Source organism: Haliaeetus albicilla, chromosome 9 (assembly GCF_947461875.1).
Source record: "Haliaeetus albicilla chromosome 9, bHalAlb1.1, whole genome shotgun sequence".
NCBI classification, from domain to species: Eukaryota; Metazoa; Chordata; class Aves; order Accipitriformes; family Accipitridae; genus Haliaeetus; species Haliaeetus albicilla.
In genome coordinates this window covers 39,095,091-39,111,385 of record NC_091491.1, presented here as the reverse complement: position 1 = coordinate 39,111,385, position 16,295 = coordinate 39,095,091, and the positions used below count along the sequence as shown (strand labels likewise).

General features: G+C 41.3%; 1 protein-coding gene across 4 annotated transcripts in view; it reads left to right on the top strand.

Moving 5' to 3' along the window:
- LOC104321017 (multiple epidermal growth factor-like domains protein 6) overlaps positions 1–14,743 on the top strand; it is a 205,541-nt gene extending 190,798 nt beyond the window's left edge. The window contains exons 31-38 of one of the 4 annotated variants that reach the window (XM_069792781.1): positions 834–962; positions 1,833–1,958; positions 2,635–2,763; positions 4,974–5,102; positions 5,419–5,547; positions 6,211–6,336; positions 8,775–8,903; positions 9,954–14,743. In XM_069792781.1, coding sequence (XP_069648882.1) covers positions 834–962; positions 1,833–1,958; positions 2,635–2,763; positions 4,974–5,102; positions 5,419–5,547; positions 6,211–6,336; positions 8,775–8,903; positions 9,954–10,033 — 977 coding nt within the window. In that variant the 3' untranslated portion in view covers positions 10,034–14,743. Of the gene's footprint in view, positions 1–833; positions 963–1,832; positions 1,959–2,634; positions 2,764–4,970; positions 5,103–5,418; positions 5,548–6,210; positions 6,337–8,774; positions 8,904–9,953 lie in introns of those variants that run through there. The other 3 variants (XM_069792780.1, XR_011326240.1, XR_011326241.1) reach the window with 3 other exon arrangements.
- Positions 14,744–16,295: the final 1,552 nt, after the last annotated feature.

The following is a 16,295-nucleotide window of genomic DNA, read 5'->3' as shown; positions in this document are numbered from 1 at the left end:
ACCTCTTCATGGACAGCTCGTTGCCATGTAACACTGGCTCAGCAATCCATCCAGGTCTAATGTTTCTTCTGGTTATTACAAAATACAGCTGCTTTTTTTTTTTTTTTCCTCTGGAGAATTTTCTGGCTTTGCATTTAAACCATCTCTCTTCTGTATCTATCTTCTGAGAAGGTGTCTTCTGAAATTTCATGCTATTGTCACATCATATTTTCGTAGTCTTCCATCCGCAGCCCACTAGATGTGCCAGAGCAATGCCAGCTCCAGTTTGGAGGGAAAGAGTAGATTATAAAGGAAACAAACTTTCTTCAACATTTTTAAAAGACGAGACCTGGCCCAGTATCCATAGCTGGTCAGCTAAAAAGACTGCTAAAAGGGGCCGAGATGGCTCACGGCTTCTCACCGTCTCAGGCAAACCAGGCTGTTGCTGCCCAAAGGAAGAGGGACCAGGGCCCCATCTCTCCATCTCTGCCATAGGAGGGAAAGGGGGAACAGGTTGACTTGGAACAGAAATCCAAGAGGAAAAACCTCTGAAGAATGGGGCTCGCTTTTCTTGCTACCGTTACGTGGAAGGAATGGGAAGAGCAGGCAGAGCCAGGAGCAGCTGGACCAGGGTCGGCAGCAGCAGTCGGTCTGGCTTTCCAGGCGTTTGACATTGGAAGTCAGCGCTGCCTTGCTGCCCCAAGGAGTGCCATCTACTCCTGGCCCTCTAGAAGGGAATAGAGTTAGAAAATGAAAAGCCAATTTGGGTTGAAAGCAACAAAGTGCTTATGACATGAGATGCAATGGCCCCAGTAGCAACATAGCCTAATTGCTATTTTGTTCTTTTAAAACAGGGTGTCCAAAAGGTACTTATGGTTCAAACTGCCAAACCCCTTGTAAATGCATGAATGGAGGCCGGTGCGACCCTGCGTCGGGAACTTGTGATTGCGCGCCTGGTTTCATTGGAGCCGACTGTAGTAAAAGTAAGCCAACATTCATGTTCTGCTTCTTTCAAAAAACAGCAGAGAGAATAATCTGCATAAGAGCTTGTCAGTAGGAAAACAGAAAGATCCCAGCTACCTCCTCCTTGAATTGTAAATCAGGATTCCAGCTTTGTAAAAAAATCTCTTGCAAAATATTTTCCCTCTCTTCTGCATGTGTAGAAGCAAAGACACTCATCCCAGGATTACAACCTGCTTGCCCAAATTTATTTCTAGAGCCAGCTCAGCATGAATTGCTCAAGTTCCTTCTTCCTGTCCAAAATTTCTAGGTTGAGAAATTATCTCAATATTTTGCTTCACACTATGGTGCCATTAGTTTCAATAAATGGGAAAAAGATCAAGTTTTGTCATGGCAAAACTGGTAAAGACTCCATGGCAACCCTACTCTTACTTCTGTATTTCAGAGCTAAGTTGTGTGGCTGAAAGTCTGTGCTATTTCCAAAGCTATGATCTCTCTGAAGTTCTCTCTCTCACAGAAAGGCAATGTTTTAATGTTTAGTAGTCTATAGCTTTGCTCTTCAGCATAGGGCAGCATCAATATTAAGGAAGGAAAGACGTCTTTAGCTGGAAGGATGAGCAGCTGATATTTCAGTTGTACGTTCAGCTTTTTGGTAGGAAAGCTACTAAATGTTCCATGTGAAACCATGGATTGTATTTATAACCTCAAGTAAAGTTTCAGAGGAAGAAGCAGTCATGACTTTGGATGGATTTTGGTTTCATAGCTGTTGCTTTGAAGCATATTAGCTGGAATAAAAATGAAGCCAACTCTACCTATAAGATCCTGCCTATGTTAAAAATGAAAACTGGCATTGGATACCCAGGGTGTTTAACAAAAGTCTGCGTTTCCTTCAGCTTGCCCTGAAAACCGATACGGGAAGGACTGCACCCTGTTCTGTGCATGTGGTAAAGGTCAGTGTGACCCACGGACTGGCAAGTGTACCTGTCCTCCCGGCCAAATGGGACCCAGCTGTCAGCAAGGTAACAAAGCGGGACCCAAGGTCATCTTGTCAGTTGGTGACATGCTTAAAACCACCAGCAAATAAAACGCGGCGCCAAACATTGTTTATAACTGTTTCCCAATGCGGTCGCTTGATAACGTTGAGGTTTGCTGTACTCGGCCCCTGTCCCTCTCCGCTCCATCGCCCTGTCTTTATCCTGGCCCCGTCTCCTGTCCGCATCTCACCGCTTTGCTCCACCACACTCGGTACCATTGCGCTGGTCTCTCCGCAAAGCTGAAGTGACTCCTTTCAGAGACTGCAGTCCAAAGAGAACATAAAGATGGGGAAAAGGGTAGTTTGTACCACACGATGTGAGCAGGGTGAGGGTGCTGGGGAGGGATGGGACTAAATTTAGAAGCAAGTTGCTTGAGCAGAAAAAGTGAAGGGAGAGGATTTGCTGAAGAGGAAGAGTTGAGAGATGGGACAAAGGGCGGAGAGCAAGAGACGTAAACGTGGAGTGAAGCCAAGTGAGGAGATATGGCAAGACAGAGAGTGGCTGAAACTGCTAATAAGCACAGAGTACAGCGTCCCACAGCCCTCGGGAGACACCAGGGATACTCTGTGGGGAGCATGTGTTTGTATTTATTCCCTGTCACCTTCATCCTTTTTGGGGATGCTAATTTTTTTTTTTTTCAAACTTTGTTAATTCTCTGTAGTGTGTCCCCAGGGACAATATGGCCCCAACTGCCACCTGACATGTACCTGTCAGAACGGTGGTATCTGTGACCACGTGGACGGCAACTGCACTTGTGGGCTCGGCTGGACAGGAAGATCATGCGAGAAAGGTAATTTTCTGCTTTGGTGATAGCGGATGTATACATTCAAGCAGCGGTTTGCAGTGTCTACAGACCCACAAAAGGGGACAGGCTTTGCTTAAGTAAACTCTCTCCCAGCTGCATTCATCTCTGTAGCTTCTCTCATGCAGAACTGCCCCTAGTTAGAGCTTTAGGTCTTTTTTCAGAGACAAGTTTCCTCATGAGTCCTGCTCTGTAACTCTCATAAATTCCTTTGCACGGACTCTTATTTCTTCTCCTGTCCAACTTTCGTGTTCCTTCGTTCATGGGAACATTATTTTGTATCTTCTCTCACGTGCTCCTCCGAGGTCAGCAGAAGCCTCCATCTCCCTCCTCTCTTGTTATGTTCTCTCTTGTTATTCTCTTCCCTTTGACATTGGACTGCAGTTGAACTTCCCATGTATTGACTTCCCTGCTAGTACAGTTCTGACAACATCCGTCCAAAGCAATTGAGATTGTCGTGCTATGACAGCTCTCCCTTACACAAAACAAAGCACGTTTAAACAGAATAAGCTCAGGTTTTACTCCAGGAACCCTCCTGACAGGCCAGAGTAGAGTCTTCCCAAGTGTCTCCTTCTGTTCATCTCCCAAAAGTCATTCTGCATTTCTGTGTTCCCATTTCTCTCTCTAGATAAGAGATATCTGTATAGTTATGGATTTAAATGTTCAGGAAACCATGAGTTTACTGGTATGAAATATGAACAGTTAGTTCAGAGTAGTTAGTTCTGAGTTCACATTCAAGACAAATGTCATCGTTAAGTCGTAACTGTCATGGTGCAATCTCCCCAACACACTCCCAGGCCGTCATTTACAGCCTTTCTGTCCCTGACATCTGTAGAATATCTACCTCAAACTCCATACGTATTTTTACCAAGAACTAGTCGTTCTTGACACTTTTTTAGCAGCATTCTTCAATGCAACTGTTTCACTTTGCACCTGAGAAGACCCAGACACCCACTTCGTGCATGCGTGTGTGCAGAGAAGGAGCCAAGAGAAAAGGAACGATGCTAACTACATGGAGCCACTCACAATGTGCATACCACCGCAGACAGGCACTAAAAAAGTGCAGTTTACCAAAAACCAGCTAACTTCATGTTGCGTAGGCCACCTGTGTTCATCTCTGTTTGTCTGTTCCTTGAAATCTCTGTAACCACCCATAGGCAGCATTTGGGTTGCAAAACCTCAGTAGGGTCATGCAGGTGTCACCACGTGGAGCAGTGGATCGTGGGTGTATCTTAGAGATGTGCTTAGATAAAACGTCTCTGAAGTCAAGCACAGGAGGCAGACATGCACACATCGTATAAGGGATGGTGTGTTATATCACTAGAAAGAACTTCACTGTTTATCTTTTGACAGAAATCGCTAAGTTATTGGGAAAATTGAGTCTTGATTTCCACAGCAGTGTGGGTTTGAGTGTGTTTTGACTTGAAATCAAAGGCAGCTAATCAGGCATCCTTTTTCTAGTGATTAGATATGATGTTCTTGAAAGCTCTTGTCTGACATTTGCAGTTATGAATCTGATTATTTGGACGGCCACGCTCATTTAAGTTGGTCTGCCTAGATTCAAATTATCACAGCAGTGGGAAGTTAACTTATGCAGGAGTGATGCCTAGGTTAATTATATTGGCACAGTCACTTTTGCATGACTCGTCTTTCAGTAATTTGAGAAGTGTTTGGTTCTGTAAAAGCAGATATCTCATTATACATGGGAAGTCTGTTGCTATGTGTGAAAAAGAGATCCTCTGGGTTTTATTAGGAATTGGAATAGTGTGAACTCCAATGACAACACAGAGGAAGAAAAGCTTCGTGTTTTCTTTCACACTTTCTGAGTGCCTGAAAGAAAATATTGCTGTAGATAGAGAAAAAAATTTGAAGATACCATTTATGCCATCTACTATGTGGCTTTACAACACTGACTGCATGAAGAGACAAATTAAAAAAGGTAGACTATAAAAAGTACGAGGCAATTGCTGTTCAGACATCTATAGAATACAAAAGATTTCTCATCAAAGTATGTAAATACATCATAGTTGTGCAGAAATGCTGTGTCTTCATAACAAACATTCTCCTTGGCTCTGCAATTTACTGTATGGGCATCATACTTCAGCTATACAAGCTATTGCATAAGAGCTTTTCTGGGTGAGGTCAGTGATTTTTTTTGTCATTGTTTGTCTGTTTTTCTGTCCGTGTCCTGCCAGCAGAATGTCTCCCAGGGAAGTATGGGTCTGGCTGCGGCTTGGACTGCTCGTGCCAGCACAACGGCACCTGCGACAGGTTCACGGGCTGCTGCCAATGCCCCAAGGGTTACTACGGCCACTCCTGTGAGCACAGTAAGTGGAACCACACTGGGCAGCCTCCTCCAACAGTGATGGGATGCGGGGCTCCAGAGTTGTCACGTAAACGCCTCGCCAGTTCAGTTAAAATTTTTGGGGTGTCCCAGATCACCTGGCTGCTTCCAGATCTGACTAACTTGCATACCTCTGATGCTGGGTGGTAGAAGTTTAAAAGCACATGGCATTATTAGAGTGAATGGTAAATACAATTTTTTGTTGGCTCCCAGGGAATGTAGCTAACAATACAGAGGATTTTAAAGTGATATATGTTTTTCTTCATAAACCTTCCTCATTTGATACTTTCATTTTTCAGGGTGTCCCTCTGGATTTTATGGGCTAAGCTGTCTTCATGCATGTGCCTGTAAAAATGGAGCGAGCTGTGATGCAGTGACAGGACAGTGCATTTGTCCGTTGGGCTATCAAGGTGTCTACTGCGAGAAAGGTACTTGTACCCCTCTGACGTAAAAGAAAACAAACAAACAAAAAAACAAAATAAAACCCCCTAAAAACCATGTCATTACTCAAATTTTTGATTGAGAGCAACTTCTTCCATACTTTGAGCTTTATGAATATCCCAAACCACTAGATTTGGGATTGTTTACCTGTTATATAGCTGGGTGTTCTCATTTCCTTAGAAATTAACTAATCTGGTTCCAATTAACACGGTGAAAGTCCTGGTTTCCGTGATGTCTTGCAGCAATGAGTTCCACATGTTGTTTATTAAAAATAAGTCCCTTTTACTGATTGTCATTTTGATTCTAAAACTCCAAATGAGATTATTAAATAGGTGCATGTCAGACCTGTTGAGTGTTACGGAATGGTCTTCTAGAGAGTTCTAATTAAAAATGAAAATAAGTGCCAGTTACATTTCTGGGACAGTTTTACAGATACCTTTGGTAGGTTAGATTAGACGAACCTGACATAAGGAGAGTTCATATAAATATTATGCCTATTCCACTATGTTTGATTCTTCATTAAACTTGGCATTTACGCTAGCTTCAGTGGAGAGTTTATGAGCTTTCCTCTGAGATATCCTGGAAAAACTCTGGCCTAATGTACATCTTGCCATTCAAATGCACATCTAAAAAAGTGCTCTTACTGTCAGGCTGCGACAGGGGCTGGTTTGGAGAGAGGTGCCAGCACCGGTGTGACTGTGGAGGAGCTCCTTGTGATCCAGAGACTGGGAAGTGCCTTTGCCCACCTGGGAAGACTGGAGACAAATGTGTCGTTGGTAAGGGTAATATTTTCTAAGGGCTGGACTACGTATAGTTAAACCAATATGACCTGTTGGTCTAAGCATAACTGTGAAAGGACATTTACCGGTATTCAAGAACACATTGTTTGTAGCAAATTACTCTTACGGGTTATCAACAGCTTTAACAACAGGCTGTACCTCTTGATTTAATCAATATTTAGACTGATACACTGATAGGAAAACCATTTATGGGTCAACTGTAAAATGTCATTCGCCCTGAGTTTTGGAGAACGTACGCTGGTGAAGAATATACCAAGAAGGCCCATGGTTTTCCAGACGTAGCTGGGAAGACTCCAGAGGGTGCAAATGGGCATGAAGGGATACAATTGCTGTGTGTCTTGTCACATGGACATTTGTGACCCTTTTCAGACCAATGCAAAAGTATGTCCAGCTCCGGGTTTGCTTTGCCAGGAAGGAGGGCAGAATCCCTGCGGATGAGGGTAGCGGAGCTGCAGCAGCTATGCCTGCCTCTGGGGTTCAGCAGTAGTCCAGGAACATTTAATCCAAATAAAATTCCCTCATTTGCAGCACAGGCACTTGGGCTGTGTGTTTGGGGAAATGATTGGCCCATGAGAACAGAATTATTTTGTAACAAGGGTATAAAAATAGGTGAGAAAATTCTCCTGTAGGGAAAACCAGTCCTACCGCTGTAGCCTGATGAGATGGTTGCAGGGCTGAGAGGCAGCAATGGCAGGCAAGATTTTTGAGCCAGAGTCTGATCACAGTTATGACGGAGTAAATTTAGGGTAATCATTGGAGTAAAAGGAATTGCAGTGGTTTAAACAAGTGTAAGAAGAGATTTGTGATCCTAATGCTGTGGCAAACAAGATAAAAGGAGTGAACATCCATGTGCTACTATTGGAGGTTCCCACCAGGAACCATAATCCTCCTGAGCCCCCAAATCACAGTGGGGGAATATTATTTCTCCTTTTGTTCTAGGATAGAGTAGGAAACAGCTTTAAGCAGCCTGTTATTAATGCAAAGTAATTGCTGGGACCTTAAGTGTTAGTGCAACCTGCAAAACTAAAATGGAAAATTATTTGCTTCACTCTCCGCACTGTCCTGTGGTCAGAAAGCGAAGCCACCCAGTCTGCAGGCACTGGTGCGATGGGGGACATCAGCCACCCCTGCAGCAAGCACGGCACTGGGCATCCACGGGCCTTTCCAGCGAAATTTTAGGCAGAAGTGGAACACAAGGGGGAAGCTCAGCACCAAAAATGTAAATAGAGCTTTTGCTTCTTGCAAACTCTAGGAGTCATTTTTATTTTTCTTAAACCAGCTAGGGTAGCCCCCATCCATGAAAAGCTGTTATGGGGTAGGTTTTATTTGCATTTTTATTTTCAATTAGGCTCAGTTCATCTGTGATATAACTGTGAGCAGCTGTGACTGTGCAGCAGCCATAAAGATAAAAGGCCTGATTTTAATTTGAACTCTGGTAAAGCACCCATTAAACAGGCAAAATGTTAATTAAAAAAAAAAAGAGAGAGAATATAACAGACTTTTATGGGCGCTCTTTTTCTGTAGTAAATTAACATTGCAGACTTTCAAACAGATGTCTTAAATACACATTGTTATTAACATGAAAATGTGGTATTACATAAATGAAAATCAGGTCCAGAGGTGTTTGAGGAGACCTTTTCTCATAACATTTCCTAATTGAAAAGGCCAAGCTCTGAGCGCACAGGGAGAGTTCTCCCACGTGTTGGGGCTGCAGCTGATGCAGGGCTCGGCAGCACTTTTATTTACCTAAATGGTGCTTGTGTGAGAAAGCAAGCGCCTTGATTATTTACAGTATTCTCTAGCAAGGTGAGGGAGAGAGGGCTATTGTTTACAGTGTATTTAGCACCCTGCCTTGTGACCTGCTGCTAACTTTTCCTTCATGCCCATACTCTTGACTGCATAAAAAAATTGCAGCGAGGTATGAAACGTATTTGTGTTTGGGAGTGAGACGTTTTGTGAGTTTAATTTGTCAGGAGGCAGCAGAATTGTGCAGTCAGAGTAAGACATAAGAGTATATATAAAGTGGATTAATTTTCAATTTCACATTCTTTGAGCGAAGGCTCTCTGCTGGTGCACGCAGACAGCCAAGCCGTGCAGTGGAGAGCTGCAGAAGATAGTGTGGATCCAGGATGCTGACTGTAACTTTCCTGAGCAGATCCCAAGATCTTTTCTGTTGGGCTCTCAACCCCTGTTTTTACACCAGTCATGGTTTCCATTCTGGGAACTTCTTTAGGACAGCTGGGCTACAGTTTGGGCAGACCATGCGGTAGATGAAACCTGAGGACTGCGAGGCTTTCCAAAATGTCATGTTTTAATGTTAACAGATGTAGGTGTCTGAGTAGCTTCCTGATCCCGGAGAACAGGGAAACTACTAGGGAGCATTCACCCTTTTCCAAATGCTTCTGTCCTTCCAGAATGCAGGTCAGACCAGTACGGCCCCGACTGCTCCCTGCGATGCCAGTGTGCCAGCAAATCCCAGTGCAATCCGTACAACGGGAACTGCATATGCCCAGCCACGTGGATGGGGCCAACCTGCAAAGAAGGTAACACAAGCTGGAGATGTGCAGCCTTTCTTAGTTGAAGAAATCATGCATCAACTATGGTGGTGGTCAGTGGACCATTTGGACAGGAGTGTCAACCCATCACGCAAACATGGTGCTCAGCAGCAGCCACCACAGTTTCTGCATCGGGCTGTGTGAGGCAGAAGCTGTTCTGCATTTCCACCTCTGGTTAAAAACTCAGAGCCTGTGATAGCAGCAGCTTCGCTTGGAAGGGTTGCATTTGGTGTGTGCTGTCCTCCTAAATGTCTAGGCGCCTGATGGTGCAAATGCCAGCAGACAACTGCAAATGCCAGGAGTCGTTCCAGGTGGTTGTGAGGTCTTGGCCAAGCTGAACTGACTCAGTGCAGTGATTTCCCCTCAGAGCAGGCTGCAGGGATCTTGCACAGCCTGCTCAAGGATTCCCGAGGCTGCCTCCAGCACAGCTGTGCCGGAGAGCAATACACTCTTCTATGCCTGCCAGTATGAAATCTTGCCCAAAATAATTGATATCCACAGCCTCTGTAAAGTGAATAAGGAGGTTTACTTGCTCTACGTGCCATCACATTTGCTTACTTTTTGTAGAGGTGTCAGGTTTTGAAGAGCATGGTGAGATGTGATAAGCCAGACAAGTAGATAAAAGATTGGAAAATAGATTTGGATTGATTTGTGAGCGTGCTAAAGCACTCATCACACTATCATCACAAAAAGGTTTGGGGTTCTTTTTATTTAGATAATTTTTCCTCTTAATGAGATATAATACCGAGTGAAAGTTGCCTCCCACTTGTAGACTAATCAATCACCAACTGGCTTGATGGTGATACCATACGATTCTGCATTTAGTTTAGGAAACTCTTTGAGAACCTTCCGTTTGAGAGGTGTTTTATTGTTTTGCCTGCTCTCTGCCTCTGTGAGGAGGTCAGTGTAACTTAGTCCTCTACCTTCTTTTGAAGAGTACAATTTATTGAATTATTTAAGTGTAAATTGTATAATCTATATAATATTTCAGTATTATGTTATATAGACCTGAAACCGTGTTTCTACTTAATTCTCTAGGTGGCCCTCCAAAGCTTCCTTTTTATGAAGAACAAACTCAAGAAAGAGGGAATATTTTTCCAAGAGCTCTACAACAGTAACATTTGGACTAATAAATGAACTGTTTTATATGCACAGACGGTATTTGAATTTGGATATGAAAACAGCTATTCAATTCAGCTTGAATTGTACTGAAGTATTCACACTTCTTATGGAAGACTACAGAGGCCATTTAGTAGCTGGATCCTTTTAAAAAGTTGAATCTGTTTCATGTATTTATTCCTAGCTCTTACCCCTCCATTAATCTGCTCTGGACATTCTTTCTGATATATAATATAATTCATTGTTTGAAAGCTTGGACATGTTTTTAATAAGACCAGCTCCAAAAAGTATCAGGCTAAGCAGTATGTAACGTATCAACGTGCAGTGAGCCACACCACGTATAAGTGGCTTTCTGAACCTGCTTGACAACCAGCATGAAGTTTAATGAGCATTTCACAGATTATGAAGCCAATATGGATTCACTGCAAAATCACATTGCACAGAAACTAGTGGGATTCACCAAATTAATTCCTCTTTGAAGAACATTGTGTGCTCTAGAAAAGCATTCAGTCTAATTTTAAACTTGCAACTGAAGAAGAATCCACCACAGTCCTCGATAAGTTTTTAATTGATTTAAGAATATGTACCGCATTGCTAGTGTGGATTGACTGATTGGAAGGTGTCCATCTATATCTTGCTTATGTCTGAAACCATCTTCCAAAGAGCATGGTGTCATCTGTCACGCTTTTGTGGCTTTCTGTGTTCTCTCGTCTTGTCAGTTGAGTTTCTCGGTGGTTTGTCGAGTCAAACTGCGCAGCAGTTCTCACCAAACATTACCTGCTAACGCAGAAAAGAGTTTTATCTTGGATAGAGGAAGCAGATAGTAAGCGAGGATAGATGTTTAAAGATAATCTCTGTGTTCTTTATATAAAGGATTATAATGTGCTTTTACTGCACAATAGTTTGATTAAGTCAGCTTTAAAAAGTCCTGATACAATTCAACAGCTGCTGTTGGTCACTAATAGAACAAAGACATTTTGGTGCTATTTTGTCTTTTTAGACAGGTTGTTCTTTAATATAGGACTATGTCATAATAAAGAAATAATGTTCTTTATTCTAATGTTCTGAGTTAACTAGACTAAAAGATGTCAGAGTACCTCTTTATACCTCTCTTTAGGTTAGGAGTTACAAAATCTATGTAGTAACAACCTCTTGAGTCTGACTATATCAAAAGTGCACTTATTAAAGGGCGTCAGGACCATGGGCTCAGCAGACGTGGTAGTACAGGCAGTTCCAGGTCTTGTGTTCACACTACCATTCACACACCATAACGAACTGCAACTCTGCAAGAGAAGGTTTTTGTCTTAGAAGAGACAAAGTGACAATAATTGGTGCTAACTTGTGATTTTTAAAGATGATGTTTGTTGTTGCGGTTGGATAATGAGTAGGTGAGTAACAGTTTTAACCCATGGTTCACCTCAGGTCTTAAACAAATCTGTGGTCATTAACTGTCCAGTATGAAGCACGCAACTTTGCTCACCTGGGAGTTTAATTCAAACTGTGATCTATAGGAAGCAATACAGGTTTGGTAGGTATTTTTCAAGCTTCATGGAAGTCTTATTGTTGTTATTCATCACTTCATTGGTATTGAAAGTCATCCGAAACACAGTAAAGATATTTGTGAATGTGTCAAAATTAATTAACCAACTGTGCTTTCAGCTAGAAAATCACAGGGGCTGATGCTAATCCCTTGTCATTTCTTCTTTAGAGCTCTATAAATGTCGCTGGAAAGTTTACTCAATGTAAATGTGGCACAATTGTTGTCCCAAAACTAGTCAGAAGCGTGTGGCTTTCTGCAGGGCTTTACTGTCAGCTGTGATATTTTAAATGTTCTTTTGGAGATGTGATGGCCTGGGTCTGATCCTACAGTTATGTGAATTTGGGGTGATTTCACTGAACTGGAACTGATAAGGTAACTCTTGTGTGAGACAGATATAATCTTAGCAACTGCTGGAGAAGAACAATCCAAGTTAAGCAATTGAAATGTTTTGATCTTAACTATGTATTTACCGCAGAGCCAAACTACAGGAGTAATCTAAGCGTTGCATTCAAGATTTTTCATAGAATCATAGAGTAAGTTAAGTTGTAAGAGACCTCTAGAAGTCCAGGCTTCTCTTCAAAGCCTGGTCAACTTCAAAGTTAAATGGCGTTGCTCAGAGATTCTTCCAGTTGAGTTCTGAATATCTCCAAGGATGGAGATCCCACCACCTCTTTGAGCTCTTGTCCCAGTGAAAATGTCATGCTCGCTTTTTTTTTTTTTCCTAGTGTCTAATCAGAATTTCCTAAGTTTCAACTTTGGTCTGCTGCTTCTCATCCTTTCAGTGTGCATCTCTGAGAAGTGATTGGCTTCATCTCATCTACAGCCCCCATGGGGTAGTTGAAGACAGCAGCAATACCTCCCCTTGGTCTTCTCTTCTGAAGACTGAGCAAACCCTGCTCCCTCAGCCCCAACTGTGTCAGCCCCCACTACCTCGGTGACCCTCCACTCTCCCCATTCCAGTACATCGGACATTTCAGTTTAGACTGGTATGGTTACTCAGCAGCTAATACACAAAACCCAAGAATTTATATTTTGCTGTTTGACAGCACTTTATAAAATGTACTGTTTTTTTCTTATCTATGTATACTGATAGGTGATTAGAGCAGCTAATCAAAGGGGAAGCCTTTCTCAAGCCATATTATTTACACCTGTGTATACTTGTTTACATTTTCCACAGTACCTTGATAATAGAATTGTAAATATGTAGTATAAAGGAAATAAAAGATTTTTGTATTAAGTATTTTTAAAGAGTGTCACAATTTTAGGTACATGATGAAACATGTATTTTAAGTGACTGATACTGAGCCTGTGCCAATGAATTAGAGGCCCAAGTAGATCTGCCTGGGAAATATTTCAGCAAACTTTTTTTTAAATCCAAAAATGCCACTTCATACAAAACCGTTCACATGCAATAGTCTTTTTTATGCATTCCTCCTTCAGAATACTTCTTAGCTTCTTTAGGCTATTGCCTTGGGGAAAGAAGTTCACTTCAGTGCCATTAAACAGATCATATGACCTTGTTCCAAAACAAAGTACCATCATATAAAGGTAAAAAGTGAAATATTTCATATTAAAAGATTACTTTAGATGGGGTGGTTTTGAGTGTCTTTTCTTGATTCTCTACTTGTGAAGGTTTTCACTTTTTTCACAAGGCAGGGAAAATGTTTACAGGATGTTGTTTTCTAGAAGGGCCAAAAGTTTATGTCATTAGCTATTAATTAAGGAAGTTTACTTGCTTGTGATGTCATTAACATGTTTTGATGCTGCTCCTTACTGCAGATTAACAAATTTACCTAATTCTGTGCCTACAAAATGGTCTTTATTAGACAGCATGTACTTTTTAATGGAAAAGCTACTAACTTAGTTTTTCCGGCAAGTGAGTTTAATTACTACTAAAATAATATAACTCTGCTTACTTGCTTTGTCCGATTCCAGTGAAAAACTGTCAGTCCTGAACATAGCACTGGAGCTTGTTGAAAATGAAAGTGAAAACTTCAGTGAAAATGGCTTTTATATTTAAATTTATGTCCATCTTCCACTTGGTAAATGCCTTTCTTGGCTCTCCATTTCCCAGAAGACTGAAGTTAATTATGCTTTCTTGAAAAGAGTGCTCTGTGTATTCCACTGCAACACACTTGCGTGCACAGATAACTCTTTTCAGAAAGACATTTAAATTACTTTGACCATGCAGTTTCTGTGCCAAATCCCACTGTCTTACCTTGTTGTATATTCCAGATAACTTCAGTTTGAGAAGAGTGGAAATGAGTTGAGTGTAACTCAGTGGGTCCAGCAGAATCTTACTCAATGTGAATTCACGAAACCAGAACATGTTTTAAGTTAGACTTCAGTATTTATAACGCTATCCTCATAGGAAAACAATCAGAATTTTAAAAATTCCCTGCTTTCCCTGCCAAAAATTATTATTCTACTTTTATCCTTTTTATGTTGAAGAACTATAGCTATTAAAGTTTGCCCAGATTTCTTGCCAACCATATTATTTTGATTGGCTGCAGGTTTCTGTTTGTGTAAGTAATAACCATCATAGTATCGGGAGCTGCCAACGGGACAAACATGGAAATTATACCTTTATGTCCTTCCCAGAAGAGCCAAAGACACTTTTTGGAGCCATGGTGGCTTCATACTGTTGATCTAACAGTGACAAATGACATTTCTGTTAGAGTTTAACTTCTTATCAGAGCAAAGAAAAGCTTAGGAAGAGTCCTTGAGAGAACTGGTGGACCAAGAAACCTCCATCCTCCCATCCTTGCGTTAATTTTTTTTCTAGTTAGGCTAGAAACCTTCTCAGTCCCCAGTTCTTGAAGGACTTTTCCTGCACGTCGACCTGTGGCTGACTGCAGCAGCTCTGTGCGTGAGCTGCGACTGCCCAATAATTCTTTTGTGGGGTCAAAGCTTTAAATTCTAACACTGTGTAAAGCAATTTCTAGGAGTAAACACCGTATCTCAGACTTGTAGAGCATAAATTGTTTATTCTGTTCTTTTTATTGCTTTTAATAAGCACTTGCATAGCAATATTATGTCTTTGTGAATTTGTAATCCCTCTTCAAAGAATATGTGGGATGTATCTCAAAACTGTACTGTACTTTCTGTTGTACACGTATCATAGCGAAAGGATGCTGACTTTTTTATATAAACATGTCATTAAAACTTGTTCTTGTTTTCTCCTCATTGATAGTCTTGAAGCAGTAGGCTCATGTTGCAGATGAAACTTTATTCTGTTGAACTAATTTGCATTCAGAGCAAACACGTGAATTCACACCTGCTTTCAGTAGTTTGTATAGAATAAATAATGGCCTATACGTAAATGGGTTTATATACGATCCCTGACCAGAGCAACTTGTCCAGTGACCGAGCCTGACAAATAGAGGTTTCTGGCACTCAGACTCCAGAGTATTAGAAATATTCAAAACACAGCATAAATCTTGCTGGGAGAGGATGGTTATGAAGTGTAACGTTTCTAGAAGACTTGGGCATGAAGCACTTTGAAAGCATTCGAAACCGCACACCTGCGGGCTTCTATCAGCTTTCTTGGATGCTTCCCAGAGCCTAATACTCGCCGAACAAATAGCTCGGTTCACCTTAAGGGTATTGTCTTCTCACATTGGCAGGAGCTAAAGGAACACATGTGCCTGTTTAATGCCAAATAATGCAATAAGTGTGTGCTGGTTAATTGGAAGTAGCATGCTAAATTGAATTCAAAATGTGTAACAAAGGGGGGACAGTATATCAAGCTGTCAGAGAAAAAGACGACAGATATGGCTAGCTAGCTTCTGGGAGAACAGCTCTACAGGCTTGGACTTATTTTTAAATTTTAGAGCAAACATTTTAAATTAAGCTCTGTAGTACTGCAGGATTTTGTCGTATGTGATTTACTTCACTTTTCATAGAGTTTTCAACAAGGAATAGAATAATTAAGTTCATTTGGTTTGTCATCTTTTTAACATGTTATAAAGATAGTTCTATAATCATTGCAACCTATTCAATAATTTCTTTGTTAAGAAGCAATATTTAAACTATTCAAAGGAATTGATGTTATTGCACTAACCTTTCAGTCCCTATGATTGCTATTAATAGCTGATCAAAAGGTAGACGTGGGAATATTAAACCATAATATTCTCAATTTACGCAGAGTTAGCGTTGATCTATGTCTTAAACCTGTAAAACAGCCACATCTCTGCAGCACTCGAAATGTTCGTGTATGCCTGCAATAGATATATGGCACCAGAAAAAGCGTGATCTTGTGCCTGTGATCCAGAAAGCACTGCTCCGTGGTATGGTCCCCTCAGCATCTTCAGACGCTGTTAAACCAGGCTGAGGCCAGCACTGCTTATCTCTTCTTTTAGTCAGCACTAAAAGTTCACAGGGGGCTAATATTCTGTATACACACAGTAAAAAAACCAAACCTGTCCAAAGCCCATGAGTGGTTTAAAAATGACTTAAAAATTCAGTATGATAAGGCGCTGCTTTGTTGATTCCTTCAAGCATGGTAGTTAAAAAAAATACGACTCAGTTGTGTTGTTTTATATATGAATAAAGATGTCAGCAGCTAGTCATCTAACTGTCCATGCCATTTGGCAGTATCTAGCTTCCTTTTCAGTAATAGCCCAATAAATCTTTATCTTTTAGTAAGCTGATGACAGCAAAACATCTTGAGAAGCTGCATGTGGTGTAGATATTATAGTTAATGTTTAAAATGCTTTGTG